The sequence below is a fragment of the Camellia sinensis genome, chromosome 2, assembly GCF_055761805.1.
Source record: "Camellia sinensis isolate YWXY chromosome 2, ASM5576180v1, whole genome shotgun sequence".
Lineage (NCBI taxonomy): Eukaryota > Viridiplantae > Streptophyta > Magnoliopsida > Ericales > Theaceae > Camellia > Camellia sinensis.
The window spans coordinates 42,152,041-42,178,265 of NC_138962.1; the positions used below are offsets into that span (position 1 = coordinate 42,152,041).

Genomic DNA, 26,225 nt, shown 5'->3' on the forward strand with positions numbered 1-26,225 from the left:
ATTATCTTCTTTTGGTTCAATTTTTTATTGAATTATATTTGCTTGTTTAAATTTATTTACTTTCCATTTCATACACAACGCTCTGCAACTTTGTAATAGTTGAGGTAACTAATGTATTTGTGTGTATTCATCTACAAAGACATGCAATAAATTGTTTCAATCTTTCAAGTCTGCATCATTTCAATTTTATGAAGTTCTGTACTCCGTGTTTTTGTGTAACGCCCTCAAAATAACAACATTAAACCCATCTGATAAGACATGCATTTACATATAAACTAACCACATTCCTTTATTCCTTAGAGTTCCATTACATAAGTATTGCATGTTAACATCATAACAAAATGCCCTACGGGCTTACAGCTTTCCAAGTTAACACTTGGTTACAACAAAAGAGTACTAACTCGTTTACACATTAAGCCCTTGGCTTGAAGTTACATGTAATACATCAAAAGTTAAGCAACAAAAGTATGCCCGCCTCTAGCCTCCCAGCTATGTCCTTGGAGGTGGCATGCTACCAGTACCTGAAAATGATATTCACATATAGGGTGAGCCACAGCCCAGTAGAAATATACTAAACCAACCATGAACAATGACTAAAAGATTAGCAATTGATAGATGGCCAACACTGATACAATCACATAAATCATATATTTATGTCAAACGACTTACAAGTCCCAATTACTTTTCATTTCCCCTTTTTCAACAGATAGGCATATAAGCACTACCCGTATGCTCAACAGATATGTATAACAACAATATCCACATTCTCAGATAAGCAAATAAGCTATATCCACATTCTACAACAGATATGTATAACAACAATATCCACAGATAAGCATAAAAGCTATCTCCACACATCACAAAGATAAGCATATAAGCTCTATCTTCACTTCTTTAGACAAGCATATGAGCTGTATCTACGGAGTTCATCCCCTATCTTCTCCCATCACTATTCGGTTTAGAGGTACATCCCCTATCTTCCCCTAAACCGCGGAGTACATCCCCTATCTCCTCCTCTACACATAACGTATACAAACACAATGGTTCTATATACAATCACCCAATACATACAGTTAATGTATTCTATCAACCGTCAAGTTCCATGACATACTTCATTGATTAGTTTCAGTTTGCCTAATCATCATGCATTGTCTACAACAATCACGACTATCCTCCACCGATAGCCCAAAGCAGTTATTTCTAAACAGAAAATAAATGCACAAATGGATATTCAATCAACATTTCATTTCCTCATTTCTCGCCATTAATTATCCCAATTAATCAATAATGTAATTAGGTCATTATCCATAATTACCATTTCAACCCTTAGGTCCCATTTTCATCAATGATTTAACATTCATCCAATTTCTCTATGCCAAACATGCATCCAGGTTTATTATGAATAAAACCCCAACTTTTGTAAAATTACACAAAAGCCCCAAACTTTCACAAAATTACCAAACCAAGCCCAACATCTCAAAATACCAAAATTTAAAGACAAAATCCATAGAGAGGAGTAGGATATCCCTACCTTGAAGTTTTAGCCAAAAAGGAGATGAAGACTCGAAGATCAACTTGCTCCAAATCCAAACTTTTTCAGATTAAATCGAAGCTCTCAACACCCTCTATCTTTTTAACAAAGGCCCTAGGCTAGATTCACACTCTAGGGAGATCAAATCTTAGAGAGAATATAAGTGTAGAGAGAGAGTGTGTCGGATCAAGGGTTTGAAAGAAGAATGAAGTGAAAAAGTGATGTTTAAAATCGCTACTGTCCGCTGATATAAAACACGCTCGCTCGAGCGAAGGCTTGGTCGCTCGAGCGACCAGACACAGAAAACTCTCGCTCGAGCCAAGAAGTTCTCGATCGAGCGAAGAAAAACCCAGACCGCTCGAGCGAAGGAAGCTCGCTCGAGCCAAGAAAGACAGCTCTCAGGTCCAGAACCAGGTGCAACCGCTCGCTCGAGCGAGCCACTCTGGCTCAACCCACCAAACACGAACCCCACTCTCGCTTGAGCGACCAACTCCTCGCTCGAGCGAAGGTCCAAAATTCTGGGCAGCAACACTAGGCTCCCGAACACAACCAACCTGTAATAAACCTGCCGAACACATCCTATAACTCAAATATGAAGAAAAAGGAATGTAAACACGATAATAACCAACTACCAACATCCACGGACACATGTCCGGATCACTGTACAACAAGGGTAAACCCGGGATCGCTATATTTTGCCACCTTGAATAGTATTTTTTGTGATATATATATATATATATATATATCAATAGACTAAATAACAACTTCATTTACACTTTGATTAAGTAATTTTGTTTTAGCTTTATCTTCTTTCAAGTTAACTACATGCATAGTGAGCTTACTTGAAGAAGTTTAAAGCTACCACGTCAAAAGTCAGGATAACAGTATCATGATTCTTTATATATATATTATTTTGTGGTGTTTACATGATTATCATGATTCGTACTGTGAATTAAAGGGGATTACTCACTGATTTTATCTCTTTGATTACCATGATTATTTTATGGAATGAGATTGAATTGGTTTTCTAATCAACAGCGCTATTGCTACATGATCACTTCTCATAATTCGAATCTCACTCCCAACTCCTCTCAGATCTCACAAGTGTTGTGCAAAATTACAGCTTCTTTGATTTCCTTCGTCAATCAACGCTTTGAATCAAGGAACTCTCAACCAACAATGAAATTGTGATCCAACCGCCACAGCCACCACCCTTCGACCTCCAACCACTACCCAGCTCTCCCCCACCCGCACAACAATGTTGAGTCAATATTGAGATATTTCTTACACAAATCCGAAATGACATGACACTTATCCTAGATTTGATTGTGTTCTTATCAAGTTTTTTCTCTCCTTAATTGGAGAAGGGAAAAAAAAAACAGTACTATATTCTTCAGTTTGTCAAACAGAAATTAAGATAGAAAAATAAACTGACTTTTTTGTTAGTGTCATCTATCCCGTGATTTTAATTTAGAATTTTGGTTTTTATTTTAGTAAATTATATTTATTTGATGTATTACCATACACGTATAACTTGTAACACAACTTCTAGTAATAATAAATACACCAATATAGTTAGGTTCTGAGTAACCTCTACAACCAAACCATTCAACAAATGGAACAAAATATCTGAAATTTTCATTAAGATCAATCTTAACTTCACAACACCACTAAGGGTTTTTAATAGGCTCACTTTTAACCTAAATCGTTTATTTGAAAATATAGATATATGCGTGTGTTTATGTAAAGAATATACTTGATGATCGTGTCGTGTATGAGGTGGTAGCGGTGTAGAACTAGGCTGCAACAGTAGGGTCCTACGTTCTATGCATTCCCTAAATGCACAATGGCCACTTAGATGCATCCAGAACCTACAACATTAAAGTATAATTCATTAGGCATACGAATAGAATTTTTTTTAAAATTAAAATTAAAATATAGTAAGTAAAAAAAAAATTGTATTGAACCTAGAAGGCATCTGAACTCCCTTCTTCGCTTGAAATTAATTCATCATTTGCTTGATATGTGTAGTGAGTTCTTCCCTGAGCTCCGTTTTGAGCTTCTCACACATTTGTTTTGTGTTTCGGACAATCATTGAGGCCTGCTCCTGCATTAACTTCTCCCGAACTTGTTGAGTGATCTCGACCATCGTTAAGGCTTGGGATGCAAGTGATGGGCCCACACCATGTCTGTACACCGCACTCTGAGGCGCATCCCCCCCATATGTCTGAAAATACCCAAGTTGTGTCGCCTGGAGGGACTCAGGCTCGTCAAAGAGTTGCCAATTATACCCGTCCTACATTTTAAAAACACAAGTACACAATGACAAAAAAAAATTACGATGGTGGAAAAATTAAAAAAGAAGAAAAACACAATACTTGGTGTTGTATCTGCGAGAAGTGTGTCTGCCCCACCGTAAGAGGTGGGCCACGAAGCTCCCAATTGCAGGAGTTTTGAGTCAATATCTCCTGTAGCATTAGTTCCACATTTATAATATTAGCTAAACATTTAAAGTGATATTTAAACTTTTAGAAATTAATTTTCACTAATAAACCACTACTGTCGAATTATTGCTCCAATAACCCGCCAATTTACAATTACCATATGTGAGGGGAATTTGGTGCCGTTACGCACTACCTGTCCAAGTTGGCCATTCAAGGAGGCATCTTGATCCCCTACCGGCTGGAATGTACTGTCAAATTGGATGCCCATCCTAGCACCAGTATTCCACTCCTTGATGCCCCTAACATAGCCTTGACCACACCTAGTCAAGGTAGAGTTAGAAGTCGCTAGGCCTGAGAGAAACAATGATAATGAACAAGTTAGAGATAAACAAAGTATGGCATGATTTAACATGGCAATTAATGTAAAATTATGAAAGATGTACATACCTGAGGTGGGATGTGACGATGATGGTAGTGATGTGGTTGCAAGTGATGATGAAGGTGCCAATAATGGTGGCCGTGATCTAGGCTTCTGGGATGATGGCTGTGAGGTAGAGGTGTGAGTGTAATCTGAACGAGCAAGATGATTGCAGCTTTCCTTTGACATAGTAATCTATAAGAAATAGAATTGATAAATTCAAGATATGGCCATAATTAGTTAGCTGAGAGTAACAGCTCATCAATTGAATTGATAATACATGATATGGACATAAATAGAAAATATGTTACATCTCATTAATTTAAGTAATAATTCAATCCCATCACACTAAAACAAGATATACTTGCGATCATGATTGTATTACATTTCAATAATGATAGTCAAATATGTATTGTAGTACACTAGCATAACTCACAGTATTTGCCTTTAAAGTCATACATCACAATATTGTGTGGCTCAACGATCATCCTGGCCTTTACACAAAAACAAAACTCATTGATTATATAGTTTTAAAACTTCTTTGCCAAGTTGAGAACCATCTGACAATCTATTGATTTCTTCAGAAAATATGATATTATTTGTTGTCCACAAAGACTCATTCAAAACAAACATGTAAATTCAGAATAAAGTTATATGTTGGTTGGAATCTATAGATTTAAAGACAAACATGTTCCTTGATCTAGGTGTAGAAAGTTTTGAAATGTTCATGTCAAATCTGATGAATGTCGACACAAGACATTTTGCTCTTAATTACTTCAAGGTTTTTGTTTTGTAGCTTGAAAGATATGTATAGGGTAAATAACAATCGACTTCCTAGAGGTTAAGCCAAAAAATGATATGCCTCTTGAAGTTTGATTTGACACTAAACCCCATGGTGTCAATACCTAAATGAAAAATGAATAGCTTATAACAAAAAAAATTTCAAATTACAAAAATAACTATTTTATTTCCCTCCATTCTCTCTTTTCTTTTTCTTCTCTCTCATCCCACCACTATTAACCATAACCACCACCTAAAATCACCACTACCACCCACCTCCACCACCACCACCACCACCACCATATATATATAGAAAGAGAGAGAGGAGAACATGATGAGGTTTACATTGTTGTGATATATACTCACAACCACTTTTTTTGTTCATCGCAGCCATGTTGCTGATAGCAGTTGCATCATTAGTGAATGGTGGGTTCTCAGAAATCAAAGGAAAGAACTTCTAGTACCCCTTGCCTCCTCCTCTCCCATTGGCATAGCGCCTTCCCTCTCCCACCCCATCATCGTAATCCCTCACATCCCTCATCCCCACCCCCATCCTCACTCCCCAACCAAATCGAAACCAAATCTGTAAACTTTGGCAAAAGGGAAGACTGAGGAAGAAAGATGGAGAGAGTTGAGAGAACACAAAAAGAAAAATAAAGAAGGAAAAAGGGAAATTTACTTTAGTGGCATTAATTTCACTATAAAATTTTAATAATATAATTTAAAATAAAATAAAATAAAATATCTATTTTTGGGGTGTCAGACCTACACGCTGTTAGTTTGGATGAAAAACATCACTTTTCACTTTGTTATCAACTCCAGGGGGTTAAATGTCACAAATCAAATTTCAACAGGACACTACATTTTTTGGCCTAACCCCAAAGGGTTAAAGTATAATTTACCCAAATATGTAAATATCATATACATTTGAATATAAAAATTATCAAGATTGGGTTCATGAGATAGCTTACTATATGTTCACACCAATGAGTTTTCACCCATGCATTATTTTTTTATTTTTTTATTGACACCAGGGTGTTCGGATCAAAACCCGACTAATCCCCAAGGGTGCACAGGCCCTCGGCAACGAGTTTCCCGCAAGTGCACCACGGTTAATTCAGGAGTTTTCCCAATCCGATGGCCCTAAAAAATTGTTAACACCTAAGAGGTTTTGATCCTTGAGTTAGCACCAACCCCTCGGGGTTATACCCATGCATTATTTATCTAGATAAAAAAATTATGGTCTTCCCAATAGCACAATCCACATTATCAACACCATCATAGTTTCTCAATAGTCAATTACATTTAGTTTTCCACATCATGAGTTATTGTGCAGAAAAATTTATATAATCTTCCATCAAGTAACCTTTAGCTACATTACACAAACTCGTCAGTTTTGGCGAAGTACCCATGTCGACACGACACTGTAAGTTTTTCTGAATGATCTGTATATTCAACTTGTACGTAATACAAAGATTACAACCAATATCTATAGCAATCCTAAACCTTATCTATAATAGAAAATAACCCTATACAATCAATCCAGAATCAATTGAATTGACATATTTCCATAATTACATAATATTCTCACACCCCCACTCAAACTCAAGGTGTTTTCTAGGTGTTTTAGCAGAAAACACTGAGAGTATGCCAAGAAACTGAAATCGAGCAGTAATGTAAGTCTTCGTAAAGAAATCAACAAGTTGCAATGCCGAAGAGACAAAAGGAAGCGAGATGGAACCATGGAACCAGACTCCAGATGCTGACGTACAAAATGACAATCAATCTCAATGTGCTTCGTTCGCTCATGAAAGACGGTGTTATGTGCAATCTGAATAGCATTGCGGTTGTCATAGTAAAGGGAGGTCAGAGAAGACTGAGGGACACCTAAATCAGTCAAAAGACAACAAAGCCAAACAATTTCAGTAGTAGCATGAGCCATAGAACGATACTCAACCTTAGCAGTGGAGCACGCAACAACAGTTTGTTTCTTGCTCTTCCAAGAAATCAATGAATTACCAAGAAACATGCAAAAGCCAGAAGTAGACTTGCAATTGATGACATCACCAACCCAATCACAATCAGCATAAACTACCAAGTCCAAAGAGAAAGTAGAAGACAACAGTAAACCCTGAAATATAGTACTCCGGAGATAGCGAAGAATCCAAACCAAAGCAGCCCAATGTGTAGAACAAGAAGCATAAACGAAATGACTAACCACATGAACAGAATAGGCAAGATCAAGGCGAGTAACCGTCAAATAAACTAAGCAATCCACGAGCTCTCGATATAAAGTAGCATCATCTAGAAGAACCGCATCAATAGGGGTGAGCTTCACATTAAGCTCAATGGGGGTATAGGAATCTTTGTGTCAGTAAGACCAGCACGATGAATAACCTCATTGGCATACTTGGCCTGAGAGTTGGGAGAAGAAACCACCTCAATACCAAGAAAATACTGCAAGGAGCCTAGATCCTTCATTTCAAAAGTGCGGAAAAGATGCTACTTGACCTCAAAGATAGCAGAAGAGTCAGAACCAGTGATGATCATATCATCCATATACAAATCCAGCAGAGGTGTGGAGAAGACATAAAGCAGAGTCCTGAAGAAATAAAGCAGAGTCCTGAGCACAAGGATGAAACCCAACCGCAATAACGGTAGTCTGAAAACAATCATATCAAGTACGAGGAGACCACTTCAGACCATACAGAGCACGCCGAAGGCGACAAACCTGTCCAAAGGAATGGTGAAGGCCAAGGGAAGGACGCATGTAAACCTCCTCGGTGAGATGGCCATTAAGAAAAGCATTCTTAACATCCATTTGATAAAGAGGCCAAGAACGAATAGCAGTGACAAAGATGAAAGTACGGACAGTAGTCATCTTGACAACAGGAGCAAAGGTCTCCTCATAATCACTACCATACTCATGTGAGAAACCTTTGGCAACCAGACAAGCTTTGTAGCACTCAAGGAACTATCAAAATGAGTTTTGACTTTGTAGACCCATTTGCAACCAATTAGATTCTTACCCCCAGGCAAAGGAACCAACTCTCAAGTACTAGTTTTCTGTAAAGTAGATAACTCATCCTCCATAACTTGAATCCAATAAGGATCCTAACAGGCCTCCTTGTAAGACTTAGGTTCTGAAAAAGAATGAATAATAGACAAAAAAAAACGTACAATAGAAAACAGAAAAACATGTATTACACCAACCCAACCTGTTTGTAGGATGACGTGCTCGAGTAGGATATCGGTGTGCAGCAGGATCGGAGTCATCAGAAGCAGGAGGAGTAGTAGTAGGAGCAGAGACAACTGGTGGAGGAAGAGCCCTGACGACGCGAATAAACTAACAATAGAGGAGGAGGAGGAGGAGGAGAAGGAGCAAGATGGGGAGATGGAGGAGAAAATGGAGTAAGGTCATGGGGAACAGTAGAGATGTACTCATCAAGAGGGACCTCAAAAGGAAATGGATCAATGTGAACCAAATCCTCTTTGAACAGTGATAGGAGAAAGCTAAAAGTAATGCAAACGTTCAAGAAAAGAAACATAATGGGAGACATAAAGACGACGGGAAATAGGGTTGTAACACCAATAGCCTTTCCGAGTGAGACTATAACCCAAAAAGGCACATAGGACAAACCGGACAGTAAGTTTGGTGCGATCTTTACGGGGAAGAAGGACAAAACAAGCAGACCCAAACACACGAAGGAGGGAGTAATTAGGAAGTTGAGAGAACAGAGCCTCATAAGGAGACCAACCAGAAAGAAGGGGAGTAGGTATGTGGTTAAGAAGAAAAGCAGCAGTAAGAACTGTCTCACCCCAAAACGAAGCTGGTACTAAGGCAGAGAGAAGAAGAGACCTAGTTGTCTCAAGGAGATAGCGATGTTTACACTCGGCTCAACCATTTATGAGCTGGTGTATCAGTACAAGAAGTTTGGTGAATAGTATCCAAATTGACCAAATACTCACAGAACTCAATTTTAAAATATTTCCCACCCAAGTCAGAGCGTAACAATTTAATGGAAGAAGTGGACACGGCATACGGAAATAAGAAGAAAGATGGCATTCCTGCAATTAAGGCTATGAAAATGGAGATTAGGGCATCGATCCCCCAATTAGGGCTTCAATCTTCTTCTCTCAGTCTGTCTTCTTCTCTCACTCTCACTCTCGATCATCTTCGTCTCTATATTTCGATCAACTTCGTCTCTCCTTTCTCTCTTTTCTTCTCTCCCATCTCTCTGTTTTCTTCTCTCACTCTCAATCCGTCTTCTGTTCTCTGCTCTCTCCCTCTTCTTTTTAATTGGTGTTTATCATAAATAATATATATAATTTAATTTATCATATATAATATATCATAAATAATATAATGAGAGCAACTCATTTTGTCTTCTAAGAAAAAGTGTACTGGCTCTTGAAAGTAGTCACCAACAAGCTAATAAACTTTCACCTTTTCACCTACCAGTCAAAGTCAAAACAACTAGCATCCACCTATCAATTATAATATAATAAATCTAATTAAATCATATATAATAAAAATAAATAAAAAATCTAATAAAATCTATAAAATACATTATCTATTTTTTATTTATTTTAACATAATTTGTTATTCCTTATTTATAATATTTTTGTTATTTATAATATATATGTCAATTAAAAGTAAAAAAAAGTAAATTATATAGATAAATTAAAAATATTATCAATAAAAATAATAAATATATTTAAAAAATTAACTATTTAACATATCCTTATAACCGCATCCAAATTTGGATCCATATCCATGTATCCTCAATTTTTAGTTTTGAAGTGTCTGACCCCTAAATATGCATCTGCACTCAATACCCACACCCGAGTCCATGTAACGTAGAACCCATCTAATAACTTGGCCCAAAATAAAACCAATGGGCAACTCCTAAAACGTAGGTCCAACAATTATTAAAATTACCATAATACCCTTAGTACTAAAACCTATTATAATGACATAAATTTGTCCAACAGCGCAATAACTTAAAATAAATATATATAGACTCAAAATATTCCAAAACTTCAATCCTTGATGACTTAAACGTACTTTATGTGAAATTCCGGATTTCTTCTTTCCATGTTCACCATCACTAAAACCCTTACACCTCACTAAGACATTAAGGGTTCAAGTCTTGTCAAAGAAATACTCCTCATCCCTACACTATGGCCCTCGATGTACCAAAGAATGGGTAAATTACTCTTTCAACCTCCAACTATCACCATAATAAATTTGATATACTACCTTCTAATTACAACAATTAAGTTGTCAAACTTGACCTTATGTTTCAATGTGGTCCACCCATCACTCAATGTCAAAATTTTGTATGAAAAACACTACACATTTTTTGGAAGATAGAAATTATAGCGTAAATTACATTTTTTACCTTTCAACTTGAACTCAAATTCCACTTTGGTCATTTATGTTTCAAATTTTTAATGAAGAGTGATGAGATAATCACATTGAAACAAGAGTTGCAGTTTGAGGACTTAATTATTACAATTAGGGTGCGTTTGTATAGCGATCCCGGGTTTACCCTTGTTGTACAGTGATCCGGACATGTGTCCGTGGATGTTGGTAGTTGGTTATTATCGTGTTTACATTCCTTTTTCTTCATATTTAAGTTATAGGATGTGTTAGGCAGGTTTGTTACAGGTTGGTTGTGTTCGGGAGCCTAGTGTTGCTGCCTAGAATTTTGGGCCTTCGCTCGAGCGAGGAGTTGGTCGCTCGAGCGAGAGCGGGGTTCGTGTTTGGTGGGTCAAGCCAGAGTGGCTCGCTCGAGCGAGCGGTTGCACCTGGTTCTGGACCTGAGAGCTGTCTTTCTTGGCTCGAGCGAGCTTCCTTCGCTCGAGCGGTCTGGGTTTTTCTTCGCTCGATCGAGAACTTCTTGGCTTGAGCGAGAGTTTTCTGTGTCTGGTCGCTCGAGCGACCAAGTCTTCGCTCGAGCGAGAGTGTTTTATATCAGCGGACAGCAGCGTCTTAAACATCACTTTTTCAGTCCCTTTCTTTGAGCAAAACCTAAATCCGACACCCACTCTCTCTAAACTTGCACTCTCTCTAAGATTTGATCTCCCTAGAGTGTGAATCTAGCCTAGGGCCTTTGTTAAAAAGATAGAGGGTGTTGAGGGCTTCGATTTAATCTGAAAAAGTTTGGATTTGGAGCAAGTTGATCTTCGAGTCTTCATCTCCTTTTGGGCTTAAACTTCGAGGTAGGGATATCCTACTCCTCTCTATGGATTTTGTCTTTAAATTTTGGTATTTTGAGATGTTGGGCTTTGTTTGGTAATTTTGTGAAAGTTTGGGGCTTTTGTGTAATTTTACAAAAGTTGGGGTTTTATTCATAATAAACCTGGATGCATGTTTGGCATAGAGAAATTGAATGAATGTTAAATCATTGATGAAAATGGGACCTAAGGGTTGAAATGGTAATTATGGATAATGACCTAATTACATTATTGATTAATTGGGATAATTAATGGCGAGAAATGAGGAAATGAAATGTTGATTAAATATTCATTTGTGCATTTATTTTCTGTTTAGAAATAACTGCTTTGGGCTATCGGTGGAGGATAGTCGTGATTGTTGTAGACAATGCATGATGATTAGGCAAACTGAAACTAATCAATGAAATGTGTCATGGAACTTGACGATTGATAGAATACATTAACTGTTGTATTGGGTGATTGTATATAGAACCAATGTGTTTATATACGTTATGTGTAGAGGAGGAGAAAGGGGATGTACTCCGCAGTTTAGGGGAAGATAGGGGATGTACCTCTAAACCGGATAGTGTTGGGAGAAGATAGGGGATGAACTCCGTAGATACAGCTCATATGCTTATCTAAAGAAGTGAAGATAGAGCTTATATGCTTATCTTTGTGATGTGTGGATATAGCTTTTGTGCTTATCTGTGGATATTGTTGTTATACATATCTGTTGTAGAATGTGGATATAGCTTATTTGCTTATCTGAGAATGTGGATATTGTTGTTATACATATCTGTTGAGCATGTGGGTGGTGCTTATATGCCTATCTATTGAAAAAGGGGAAATGAAAAGTAATTGGGACTTGTAAGTCGTTTGACATAAATATATGATTTATGTGATTGTATCAGTGTTGGCCATCTATCAATTGCTAATCTTTTAGTCATTGTTCATGGTTGGTTTAGTATATTTCTACTGGGCTGTGGCTCACCCTATATGGGAATATCATTTTCAGGTGCAGGAAGCATGCCACCTCCAAGGACATAGCTTGGGATGCTAGAGGCGGACATGTTTTGTTGTTTTACTTTTGATGTATTACATGTAACTTCAAGCCAAGGGCTTTATGTGTAAACGAGTTAGTACTCTTTTGTTGTAACCAAGTGTTAACTTGGAAAGCTGTAAGCCCGTAGGGCATTTTGTTATGATGTTAACATGTAATACTTATGTAATGGAACTCTAAGGAATAAAGGAATGTGGTTAGTCTATATGTAAATGCATGTCTTATCAGATGGGTTTAATGTTGTTATTTTGAGGGCGTTACAACTTGGTATCAGAGCGTACCGGGTTCGAATACTTTGGGTACGTGGGAAGTGATTAGTATCACAATGGGTTTGTCTCGCTTGATAGAGACTTAGATGTAGTATCATATGCTATGTGCTTAAGTGATAACATGCTTATGTGACTATGTGGGTATGGGATTTAATTTCTAGGATGTTGATTGGATCCTTGGGTTTCTGGGAGTCTTGTTGGAAAAGCACTTGATCAATGCTGTTTCTAACCGGAACTCTAGTAACGTCTCGGGACTATCATTATCCGGAAATGAAATTCGTAAGTGCTTATGTGTTTATGTGCTTATGTGGAGTGAATTACAGTTGTCCATGCATTAGGACGTGAGTGTTTAGTTTCGGCACATTTATGAATGTGCTAACGTTCTGTGTTGCCTTTATTAGGATGTCAGGACAAGGAAGAGGAGCTAGGCGTGCTAGACCTGCGAGGCAGGAAGTACCGTTACCGGGTGAGATTCCGGCAGTGCAGGAGGGAGTTGGGCAGGCCAATGTGGCTGAGCCAGTAGGTCAGCAGGCTATGGGTACCTTGGCCAAAGAGATAGCAGGAGCTTTGGGTATTCTTAGAGCTGGGAATCAGGCAGCTGAGGCAGGGCCTTCTTTCTTGAAGAGGGAGTTCTTCCGGTCTAATCCGGATGAGTTTGTCAGGGATCCGAAAGAGCCACTGAAGGCTGATGAGTGGCTAGAGCAAATGAGTAAGACGTTCGAGATGCTTGGCATCGAGGACGGAGCACTGAAAGTGACCTTGGCATCCTTCCAGCTGAAGGGAGATACGGGTCAATGGTGGAAGTACGAGAAGGCTCGTGTGGGTGGTACTTGGGAGGCATTTGTGAATGCTTTTCAGGAGAGGTTTTTGTCTGCAGCAGCTAGGGAGAAGCTGAGGGATCAGTTTAGCCGGCTTAATCAGCAGGGCTTGTCAGTGGCCGAGTTTGAGGCTACTTTTACCAGTCTGTCCAGGTTTGCACCTGAACTGGTGGCGTCTGAGGAACATCGTTGCTATGAGTTTGAGCGGAAGTTGAGGCGGGGCCTCAAGTTGAGAGTTGGTGGGTCTTACATCCGAGAGTATAGACACCTGGTAGATGTTGCAGCTCATATGGAGCTCATGATGCAGGAGGAGGATGAGGGGCAGAGAGGCTCCAAGAGGAGCCAGGATAGTCAGAGTGATGGCAGGAGGTAGAGGGGTCCTAACCCTCAGCAGTCGCCGGGTGGTGTTGCTAGATCGACCTTCCCAGTGCCGAGTGTAGGTTCCGGGAGAGGTGGTCAGGGGGAATTCACTTGTTACAAGTGTGGCCAGCTGGGTCACAAGGTTTCTGTTTGCCCGCAGAAGGGTGGTTGTCAGAAAGCTGCTTCTTCTTCAGCTAGACCGCAGAGTCAGAGTTTGGGCAGGGGGCAGCCCTTGACTTGTTATCAGTGTGGACAGCCTGGGCACCTGAAGAGGTTTTGTCCACAGTTGAGTGCCACTTCGGGAGCGTCTGGTTCTAGGCAGACGCAGGGTTTTCAGCCAGCTCAGTCTGTGCAGGCCTCGAGGGCCAATCCGGGAGTTTCGTCATCCCAGTCTGTGCAGCAGTCTTTTGCTCCGAGAGGTGAGCAGGTAGACCAGGGGCCTACGGGGCGCGTGTATGCTGTTACCGCGCAGGATTTAGTACCGGCTCCATCAGTAGTGAGAGGTACTTTTCTGTTTTGCAACTCGGTTGCTAGTGTGTTGATAGACACGGGTGCATCTCATTCTTTTGTATCTGCTGCATTTGCATTTGTTTTGGAATTGGAGTTAGCTCAGTTAGCATCTCCTATTTGTGTGGTATCGCCTTTGGGTGGTGAGTTGATCCTGAAACAGGGTGTTAGAGGATGTGATATAGAGGTCGCCGACTATAGGCTTCCTTTTCCGTTTGTTGTCATGCCCATGAAGGGCTTTGATGTTATTTTGGGTATGGACTGGCTATCGTCATACCGGGCTGTTATTGATTGCTACCGCCAGAGGGTCACGTTATGTACCTTGAGCGGGGAGTGGTTCCATTTCTTGGGAGACCGGGTTGGTAGTGTTTTGCCACCGGGGTATGATTCGCGAGGGCGAAGTGAGCTTAGTAGTCTACTTGTCAGCTTTGAGAGTGGTGAGAGTGGTGAGACCCAGCATGTTTTGCCGAGGGTGGTTTGTGAGTATTCGGATGTCTTTCCCGAAGATCTTGTTAGTTTGCCACCTCACCGAGAGATAGAGTTCTCTATTGATTTAGTGCCCGGCACGGCGCCGATTTCTATGGTACCATATCGTTTTGCTCCAGCAGAGTTGGTTGAGTTGAAAGTTCAGCTCCAGGAATTGCTAGATAAGGGCTTTGTTCGCCCTAGTGTTTCACCGTGGGGAGCGCCGGCCCTCTTTGTTAAAAAGAAAGATGGTGCCTTGAGATTGTGTATTGACTACCGGAAGTTGAATCGGGCTACGGTTAAGAATAAGTATCCTATGCCCCGTATAGATGATTTGTTTGACCAGTTGAAGGGTTCCCGTTGTTTCTCTAAGATAGACTTGAGATCGGGTTACCATCAGTTGAGGGTCAGGGAGGAAGATATTCCTAAGACGGCATTCCATACGCGGTATGGCCATTACGAGTTTCTGGTGATGCCATTCGGGCTTACCAATGCACCGGCAGTCTTTATGGACTTGATGAACCGGGTTTTCCTTGAGTTCTTAGACCGATTTGTGGTCGTCTTTGTGGACGACATCCTTATCTATTCACCTTCAGAGGAGGAGCACGAGGAACACTTGAGAGTGGTGCTTGAGTTGCTTAGAGCCCATAGGCTGTATGCCAAGTTTGGGAAGTGTGAGTTCTGGCTGAGGGAAGTCAAATTCTTAGGCCACGTGGTATCCGGGGAAGGGGTGTCTGTTGATACATCCAAGGTTGAGGCAGTGCAAGATTGGGCACAGCCTAAGAGTGTGTTTGAGATTCGCAGTTTTCTGGGATTAGCTGGGTATTACCGTCGGTTTGTGAAAGATTTCTCCAGGTTAGCGTCACCGTTGACTAGACTGACTCGGAAGGGAGTCAAGTTTGTGTGGAGTGAGACTTGTGAAAAGTCGTTCCAAGAGTTGAAAGTTAGATTGACCACCGCTCTGGTGTTGATTATTCCGGAGAGAGGGTTGGGTTATGCGGTTTATTGTGATGCCTCACGAGAGGGTTTGGGTTGTGTGTTGATGCAAGAGGGGAAAGTGGTAGCTTATGGCTCACGTCAGTTGAAAATACACGAGAAGAATTACCCCACACACGACCTAGAGTTAGCGGCTGTGATCTTTGCCTTGAAAATCTAGAGGCACTACCTTTATGGTGAGAGATTCGAGGTATTCTCGGATCATAAAAGTTTGAAGTATCTGTTTACACAGAGAGACTTGAATTTGAGGCAGAGGAGATGGATGGAGTTCATCGAGGATTATGATTTTGAGTTGCATTATCATCCGGGAAAGGCCAATGTTGTGGCCGATGCCCTTAGTAGGAAGACCATTAGTGATGTAGCTTGTATAGCCATCCGGGAATGGGAGATGTTGGGAACGCTTGGCGAGTTTGATTTGCTACTGGGCGAATCTGTTGAGGCTGCGGCCTTGTTTTCTGTTGTTGCGCAACCTACACTTGTGATTAGAGTGTTAGAGGCACAGAGAGGTGACCTTGAGGTAGAATCCCTCCGAGAGAAGATCTCCAGTGGGAAAGTTGAGAAGGGTTTGACGGTGTATCCCGACCTGAGTGTGAGATACCGAGACCGTTTGTTTGTACCGGAGGCTTGCCGAGAGGAAGTACTCCGAGAGTTTCATCATTCGCGCCTTGCGGTGCATCCGGGAGGTACTACGATGTATCAGGATTTGGGTCGCCAGTTTTGGTGGCGGGGTATGAAGAGAGATGTGGCTGTTTTCGTATCGAAGTGCCTTACTTGCCAACAAGTGAAGGCCGAGCATCAGAGGCCAGCGGGTTTGTTGCAACCCTTGCCTATTGCCGAGTGGAAGTGGGAGCATGTCACTATGGACTTCGTTGTAGGTCTTCCGAGGACTCAGCGGGGTAGTGATGCTATTTGGGTGGTTGTAGACCGGTTGACTAAGTCGGCGCACTTTATTCCTATGTGCGTGAGAGATTCGGTAGATCATCTTGCCGATGTGTATATTCGGGACGTAGTGAGATTGCACGGGGTCCCAGTGACGATCGTCTCAGATAGAGATCCTCGTTTTACTGCTAGGTTGTGGCAGAGTTTGCAGAGTGCCTTGGGCACTAAGTTGACCTTTAGTACGGCCTATCATCCTCAGACTGACGGGCAGTCCGAGCGTACTATTCAGATCCTCAAGGATATGCTTCGGGGTTGTGTCCTTGACTTCAGTGGGACGTGGGAGAGGCACTTGCCCTTGGTAGAGTTTGCCTATAACAACAGTTTTCAGTCCAGCATTGGTATGGCACCGTTTGAGGCCTTGTATGGCCGACCGTGTAGGTCTCCAGTTTGTTGGGCCGAGGTGGGTGATGCACCTTTGTTGGGTCCGGAGTTGGTTACGGAGACGACGGAGAAAGTTGAACTTATCCGTAGGAGGCTTGTTACAGCCCAGAGTCGACAAAAGAGTTATGCCGACCGTAGGAGGAGACCTTTGGCGTTTGAGGTAGGTGACCATGTCTTTCTGAAGATATCACCTAGGCGAGGTCTGATGAGGTTTGGGAAGAGTGGGAAGTTATCCCCTCGGTTTATTGGTCCATTTGAGATCCTTGAGAGGATTGGCGAGGTTGCTTATCGGTTAGCCTTACCGCCGCAGTTGTCCGGAGTGCATGACGTGTTTCATGTGAGTATGCTTCGGAAGTATGAGCCAGATCCATCACTTGTGTTGGATTGGACTGATTTAGAGGTAGATGAGGATGCCTCGTATGAGGAGAGACCGGTTCGGGTCTTGGATAGGCGGGATCAGGTCCTGCGTGGCAAGACCATTCCTTTGGTGAAAGTCTTGTGGAAACATCACGGAGTGGAGGAAGCCACTTGGGAACGTGAGTTGGAAGTTCGAGAGAAATATCCGGACTTGTTTGCTGATATGTAATCTTGTATTTACATTTTGCATTTTGTTGAACTTAAGAGCTTTTATATATGTCTTAAGTTGTGAAACATTGAAAATGTTTGGTTTGGTGGAATTATGTTTGGGAACTTGCCTCATATGGAAGTTGAATGTAACATTGTATATGTTGAATATATTGTTGAAATTGGAAAGATAGTGCATAATGTTGATGCATGTTAAAAGTACATATGTTGTTTACATATTGTGAAATGCCTCTTGTTAAAGAGATGGGATGACCGGTAATGGGTCGAATTGTTGAATGTTCAAGTGTAACGTTGTTTAAAATGAAGGAAAACCTGTTTTTGAAAACTTGTGCTTAATTTCGGGGGCGAAATTCTTTAAGGGGGGGAGGTTATAGCGATCCCGGGTTTACCCTTGTTGTACAGTGATCCGGACATGTGTCCGTGGATGTTGGTAGTTGGTTATTATCGTGTTTACATTCCTTTTTCTTCATATTTAAGTTATAGGATGTGTTAGGCAGGTTTGTTACAGGTTGGTTGTGTTCGGGAGCCTAGTGTTGCTGCCCAGAATTTTGGACCTTCGCTCGAGCGAGGAGTTGGTCGCTCGAGCGAGAGCGGGGTTCGTGTTTGGTGGTTCGAGCCAGAGTGGCTCGCTCGAGCGAGCGGTTGCACCTGGTTCTGGACCTGAGAGCTGTCTTTCTTGGCTCGAGCGAGCTTCCTTCGCTCGAGCGGTCTGGGTTTTTCTTCGCTCGATCGAGAACTTCTTGGCTCGAGCGAGAGTTTTCTGTGTCTGGTCGCTCGAGCAACCAAGTCTTCGCTCGAGCGAGAGTGTTTTATATCAGCGGACAGCAGCGTCTTAAACATCACTTTTTCAGTCCCTTTCTTTGAGCAAAACCTAAATCCGACACCCACTCTCTCTAAATTTGCACTCTCTCTAAGATTTGATCTCCCTAGAGTGTGAATCTAGCCTAGGGCCTTTGTTAAAAAGATAGAGGGTGTTGAGGGCTTCGATTTAATCTGAAAAAGTTTGGATTTGGAGCAAGTTGATCTTCGAGTCTTCATCTCCTTTTGGGCTTAAACTTCGAGGTAGGGATATCCTACTCCTCTCTATGGATTTTGTCTTTAAATTTTGGTATTTTGAGATGTTGGGCTTTGTTTGGTAATTTTGTGAAAGTTTGGGGCTTTTGTGTAATTTTACAAAAGTTGGGGTTTTATTCATAATAAACCTGGATGCATGTTTGGCATAGAGAAATTGAATGAATGTTAAATCATTGATGAAAATGGGACCTAAGGGTTGAAATGGTAATTATGGATAATGACCTAATTACATTATTGATTAATTGGGATAATTAATGGCGAGAAATGAGGAAATGAAATGTTGATTAAATATTCATTTGTGCATTTATTTTCTGTTTAGAAATAACTGCTTTGGGCTATCGGTGGAGGATAGTCGTGATTGTTGTAGACAATGCATGATGATTAGGCAAACTGAAACTAATCAATGAAATGTGTCATGGAACTTGACGATTGATAGAATACATTAACTGTTGTATTGGGTGATTGTATATAGAACCAATGTGTTTATATACGTTATGTGTAGAGGAGGAGAAAGGGGATGTACTCCGCGGTTTAGGGGAAGATAGGGGATGTACCTCTAAACCGGATAGTGTTGGGAGAAGATAGGGGATGAACTCCGTAGATACAGCTCATATGCTTATCTAAAGAAGTGAAGATAGAGCTTATATGCTTATCTTTGTGATGTGTGGATATTGTTGTTATACATATCTGTTGTAGAATGTGGATATAACTTATTTGCTTATCTGAGAATGTGGATATTGTTGTTATACATATCTGTTGAGCATGTGGGTGGTGCTTATATGCCTATCTATTGAAAAAGGGGAAATGAAAAGTAATCGGGACTTGTAAGTCGTTTGACATAAATATATGATTTATGTGATTGTATCAGTGTTGGCCATCTATCAATTGCTAATCTTTTAATCATTGTTCATGGTTGGTTTAGTGTATTTCTACTGGGCTATGGCTCACCCTATATGGGAATATCATTTTCAGGTGCAGGAAGCATGCCACCTCCAAGGACATAGCTTGGGATGCTAGAGGCGGACATGTTTTGTTGTTTTACTTTTGATGTATTACATGTAACTTCAAGCCAAGGGCTTTATGTGTAAACGAGTTAGTACTCTTTTGTTGTAACCAAGTGTTAACTTGGAAAGCTGTAAGCCCGTAGGGCATTTTGTTATGATGTTAACATGTAATACTTATGTAATGGAACTCTAAGGAATAAAGGAATGTGGTTAGTCTATATGTAAATGCATGTCTTATCAGATGGGTTTAATGTTGTTATTTTGAGGGCGTTACAACTTGGTATCAGAGCGTACCGGGTTCGAATACTTTGGGTACGTGGGAAGTGATTAGTATCACAATGGGTTTGTCTCGCTTGATAGAGACTTAGATGTAGTATCATATGCTATGTGCTTAAGTGATAACATGCTTATGTGACTATGTGGGTATGGGATTTAATTTCTAGGATGTTGATTGGATCCTTGGGTTTCTGGGAGTCTTGTTGGAAAAGCACTTGATCAATGCTGTTTCTAACCGGAACTCTAGTAACGTCTCGGGACTATCATTATCCGGAAATGAAATTCGTAAGTGCTTATGTGTTTATGTGCTTATGTGGAGTGAATTACAGTTGTCCATGCATTAGGACGTGAGTGTTTAGTTTCGGCACATTTATGAATGTGCTAACGTTCTGTGTTGCCTTTATTAGGATGTCAGGACGAGGAAGAGGAGCTAGGCGTGGTAGACCTGCGAGGCAGGAAGTACCGTTACCGGGTGAGATTCCGGCAGTGCAGGAGGGAGTTGGGCAGGCCAATGTGGCTGAGCCAGTAGGTCAGCAGGCTATGGGTACCTTGGCCAAAGAGATAGCAGGAGCTTTGGGTATTCTTAGAGCTGGGAATCAGGCAGCTGAGGCAGGGCCTTCTTTCTTGAAGAGGGAGTTCTTCCGGTCTAATCCGGATGAGTTTGTCAGGGATCCGAAAGAGCCACTGAAGGCTGACGAGTGGCTAGAGCAAATGAGTAAGACGTTCGAGATGCTTGGCATCGAGGACGGAGCACTGAAAGTGACCTTGGCATCCTTCCAGCTGAAGGGAGATACGGGTCAATGGTGGAAGTACGAGAAGGCTCGTGTGGGTGGTACTTGGGAGGCATTTGTGAATGCTTTTCAGGAGAGGTTTTTGTCTGCAGCAGCTAGGGAGAAGCTGAGGGATCAGTTTAGCCGGCTTAATCAGCAGGGCTTGTCAGTGGCCGAGTTTGAGGCTACTTTTACCAGTCTGTCCAGGTTTGCACCTGAACTGGTGGCGTCTGAGGAACGCCGTTGCTATGAGTTTGAGCGGAAGTTGAGGCGGGGCCTCAAGTTGAGAGTTGGTGGGTCTTACATCCGAGAGTATAGACACCTGGTAGATGCTGCAGCTCATATGGAGCTCATGATGCAGGAGGAGGATGAGGGGCAGAGAGGCTCCAAGAGGAGCCAGGATAGTCAGAGTGATGGCAGGAGGTAGAGGGGTCCTAACCCTCAGCAGTCGCCGGGTGGTGTTGCTAGATCGACCTTCCCAGTGCCGAGTGTAGGTTCCGGGAGAGGTGGTCAGGGGGAATTCACTTGTTACAAGTGTGGCCAGCTGGGTCACAAGGTTTCTGTTTGCCCGCAGAAGGGTGGTTGTCAGAAAGCTGCTTCTTCTTCAGCTAGACCGCAGAGTCAGAGTTTGGGCAGGGGGCAGCCCTTGACTTGTTATCAGTGTGGACAGCCTGGGCACCTGAAGAGGTTTTGTCCACAGTTGAGTGCCACTTCGGGAGCGTCTGGTTCTAGGCAGACGCAGGGTTTTCAGCCAGCTCAGTCTGTGCAGGCCTCGAGGGCCAATCCGGGAGTTTCGTCATCCCAGTCTGTGCAGCAGTCTTTTGCTCCGAGAGGTGAGCAGGTAGACCAGGGGCCTACGGGGCGCGTGTATGCTGTTACCGCGCAGGATTTAGTACCGGCTCCATCAGTAGTGAGAGGTACTTTTCTGTTTTGCAACTCGGTTGCTAGTGTGTTGATAGACACGGGTGCATCTCATTCTTTTGTATCTGCTGCATTTGCATTTGTTTTGGAATTGGAGTTAGCTCAGTTAGCATCTCCTATTTGTGTGGTATCGCCTTTGGGTGGTGAGTTGATCCTGAAACAGGGTGTTAGAGGATGTGATATAGAGGTCGCCGACTATAGGCTTCCTTTTCCGTTTGTTGTCATGCCCATGAAGGGCTTTGATGTTATTTTGGGTATGGACTGGCTATCGTCATACCGGGCTGTTATTGATTGCTACCGCCAGAGGGTCACGTTATGTACCTTGAGCGGGGAGTGGTTCCATTTCTTGGGAGACCGGGTTGGTAGTGTTTTGCCACCGGGGTATGATTCGCGAGGGCGAAGTGAGCTTAGTAGTCTACTTGTCAGCTTTGAGAGTGGTGAGAGTGGTGAGACCCAGCATGTTTTGCCGAGGGTGGTTTGTGAGTATTCGGATGTCTTTCCCGAAGATCTTGTTAGTTTGCCACCTCACCGAGAGATAGAGTTCTCTATTGATTTAGTGCCCGGCACGGCGCCGATTTCTATGGTACCATATCGTTTTGCTCCAGCAGAGTTGGTTGAGTTGAAAGTTCAGCTCCAGGAATTGCTAGATAAGGGCTTTGTTCGCCCTAGTGTTTCACCGTGGGGAGCGCCGGCCCTCTTTGTTAAAAAGAAAGATGGTGCCTTGAGATTGTGTATTGACTACCGGAAGTTGAATCGGGCTACGGTTAAGAATAAGTATCCTATGCCCCGTATAGATGATTTGTTTGACCAGTTGAAGGGTTCCCGTTGTTTCTCTAAGATAGACTTGAGATCGGGTTACCATCAGTTGAGGGTCAGGGAGGAAGATATTCCTAAGACGGCATTCCATACGCGGTATGGCCATTACGAGTTTCTGGTGATGCCATTCGGGCTTACCAATGCACCGGCAGTCTTTATGGACTTGATGAACCGGGTTTTCCTTGAGTTCTTAGACCGATTTGTGGTCGTCTTTGTGGACGACATCCTTATCTATTCACCTTCAGAGGAGGAGCACGAGGAACACTTGAGAGTGGTGCTTGAGTTGCTTAGAGCCCATAGGCTGTATGCCAAGTTTGGGAAGTGTGAGTTCTGGCTGAGGGAAGTCAAATTCTTAGGCCACGTGGTATCCGGGGAAGGGGTGTCTGTTGATACATCCAAGGTTGAGGCAGTGCAAGATTGGGCACAGCCTAAGAGTGTGTTTGAGATTCGCAGTTTTCTGGGATTAGCTGGGTATTACCGTCGGTTTGTGAAAGATTTCTCCAGGTTAGCGTCACCGTTGACTAGACTGACTCGGAAGGGAGTCAAGTTTGTGTGGAGTGAGACTTGTGAAAAGTCGTTCCAAGAGTTGAAAGTTAGATTGACCACCGCTCTGGTGTTGATTATTCCGGAGAGAGGGTTGGGTTATGCGGTTTATTGTGATGCCTCACGAGAGGGTTTGGGTTGTGTGTTGATGCAAGAGGGGAAAGTGGTAGCTTATGGCTCACGTCAGTTGAAAATACACGAGAAGAATTACCCCACACACGACCTAGAGTTAGCGGCTGTGATCTTTGCCTTGAAAATCTAGAGGCACTACCTTTATGGTGAGAGATTCGAGGTATTCTCGGATCATAAAAGTTTGAAGTATCTGTTTACACAGAGAGACTTGAATTTGAGGCAGAGGAGATGGATGGAGTTCATCGAGGATTATGATTTTGAGTTGCATTATCATCCGGGAAAGGCCAATGTTGTGGCCGATGCCCTTAGTAGGAAGACCATTAGTGATGTAGCTTGTATAGCCATCCGGGAATGGGAGATGTTGGGAACGCTTGGCGAGTTTGATTTGCTACTGGGCGAATCTGTTGAGGCTGCGGCCTTGTTTTCTGTTGTTGCGCAACCTACACTTGTGATTAGAGTGTTAGAGGCACAGAGAGGTGACCTTGAGGTAGAATCCCTCCGAGAGAAGATCTCCAGTGGGAAAGTTGAGAAGGGTTTGACGGTGTATCCCGACCTGAGTGTGAGATACCGAGACCGTTTGTTTGTACCGGAGGCTTGCCGAGAGGAAGTACTCCGAGAGTTTCATCATTCGCGCCTTGCGGTGCATCCGGGAGGTACTACGATGTATCAGGATTTGGGTCGCCAGTTTTGGTGGCGGGGTATGAAGAGAGATGTGGCTGTTTTCGTATCGAAGTGCCTTACTTGCCAACAAGTGAAGGCCGAGCATCAGAGGCCAGCGGGTTTGTTGCAACCCTTGCCTATTGCCGAGTGGAAGTGGGAGCATGTCACTATGGACTTCGTTGTAGGTCTTCCGAGGACTCAGCGGGGTAGTGATGCTATTTGGGTGGTTGTAGACCGGTTGACTAAGTCGGCGCACTTTATTCCTATGTGCGTGAGAGATTCGGTAGATCATCTTGCCGATGTGTATATTCGGGACGTAGTGAGATTGCACGGGGTCCCAGTGACGATCGTCTCAGATAGAGATCCTCGTTTTACTGCTAGGTTGTGGCAGAGTTTGCAGAGTGCCTTGGGCACTAAGTTGACCTTTAGTACGGCCTATCATCCTCAGACTGACGGGCAGTCCGAGCGTACTATTCAGATCCTCAAGGATATGCTTCGGGGTTGTGTCCTTGACTTCAGTGGGACGTGGGAGAGGCACTTGCCCTTGGTAGAGTTTGCCTATAACAACAGTTTTCAGTCCAGCATTGGTATGGCACCGTTTGAGGCCTTGTATGGCCGACCGTGTAGGTCTCCAGTTTGTTGGGCCGAGGTGGGTGATGCACCTTTGTTGGGTCCGGAGTTGGTTACGGAGACGACGGAGAAAGTTGAACTTATCCGTAGGAGGCTTGTTACAGCCCAGAGTCGACAAAAGAGTTATGCCGACCGTAGGAGGAGACCTTTGGCGTTTGAGGTAGGTGACCATGTCTTTCTGAAGATATCACCTAGGCGAGGTCTGATGAGGTTTGGGAAGAGTGGGAAGTTATCCCCTCGGTTTATTGGTCCATTTGAGATCCTTGAGAGGATTGGCGAGGTTGCTTATCGGTTAGCCTTACCGCCGCAGTTGTCCGGAGTGCATGACGTGTTTCATGTGAGTATGCTTCGGAAGTATGAGCCAGATCCATCACTTGTGTTGGATTGGACTGATTTAGAGGTAGATGAGGATGCCTCGTATGAGGAGAGACCGGTTCGGGTCTTGGATAGGCGGGATCAGGTCCTGCGTGGCAAGACCATTCCTTTGGTGAAAGTCTTGTGGAAACATCACGGAGTGGAGGAAGCCACTTGGGAACGTGAGTTGGAAGTTCGAGAGAAATATCCGGACTTGTTTGCTGATATGTAATCTTGTATTTACATTTTGCATTTTGTTGAACTTAAGAGCTTTTATATATGTCTTAAGTTGTGAAACATTGAAAATGTTTGGTTTGGTGGAATTATGTTTGGGAACTTGCCTCATATGGAAGTTGAATGTAACATTGTATATGTTGAATATATTGTTGAAATTGGAAAGATAGTGCATAATGTTGATGCATGTTAAAAGTACATATGTTGTTTACATATTGTGAAATGCCTCTTGTTAAAGAGATGGGATGACCGGTAATGGGTCGAATTGTTGAATGTTCAAGTGTAACGTTGTTTAAAATGAAGGAAAACCTGTTTTTGAAAACTTGTGCTTAATTTCGGGGGCGAAATTCTTTAAGGGGGGGAGGTTATAGCGATCCCGGGTTTACCCTTGTTGTACAGTGATCCGGACATGTGTCCGTGGATGTTGGTAGTTGGTTATTATCGTGTTTACATTCCTTTTTCTTCATATTTAAGTTATAGGATGTGTTAGGCAGGTTTGTTACAGGTTGGTTGTGTTCGGGAGCCTAGTGTTGCTGCCCAGAATTTTGGACCTTCGCTCGAGCGAGGAGTTGGTCGCTCGAGCGAGAGCGGGGTTCGTGTTTGGTGGTTCGAGCCAGAGTGGCTCGCTCGAGCGAGCGGTTGCACCTGGTTCTGGACCTGAGAGCTGTCTTTCTTGGCTCGAGCGAGCTTCCTTCGCTCGAGCGGTCTGGGTTTTTCTTCGCTCGATCGAGAACTTCTTGGCTCGAGCGAGAGTTTTCTGTGTCTGGTCGCTCGAGCAACCAAGTCTTCGCTCGAGCGAGAGTGTTTTATATCAGCGGACAGCAGCGTCTTAAACATCACTTTTTCAGTCCCTTTCTTTGAGCAAAACCTAAATCCGACACCCACTCTCTCTAAATTTGCACTCTCTCTAAGATTTGATCTCCCTAGAGTGTGAATCTAGCCTAGGGCCTTTGTTAAAAAGATAGAGGGTGTTGAGGGCTTCGATTTAATCTGAAAAAGTTTGGATTTGGAGCAAGTTGATCTTCGAGTCTTCATC

General features: G+C 42.6%; 1 protein-coding gene across 1 annotated transcript in view; it reads right to left on the reverse strand.

Moving 5' to 3' along the window:
* Window positions 1–3,964: 3,964 nt before the first annotated feature.
* LOC114284577 (uncharacterized) overlaps window positions 3,965–26,225 on the reverse strand; it is a 35,242-nt gene continuing 12,981 nt past the window's right edge. The window contains exons 3-4 of the mRNA XM_082914212.1: window positions 4,423–4,588; window positions 3,965–4,326 (exon numbers count right to left, since the gene is read on the reverse strand). Of these exons, the coding sequence (XP_082770338.1) occupies window positions 4,088–4,326; window positions 4,423–4,588 (405 nt within the window). The 3' untranslated portion in view covers window positions 3,965–4,087. The remainder of the gene's footprint in view (window positions 4,327–4,422; window positions 4,589–26,225) is intronic.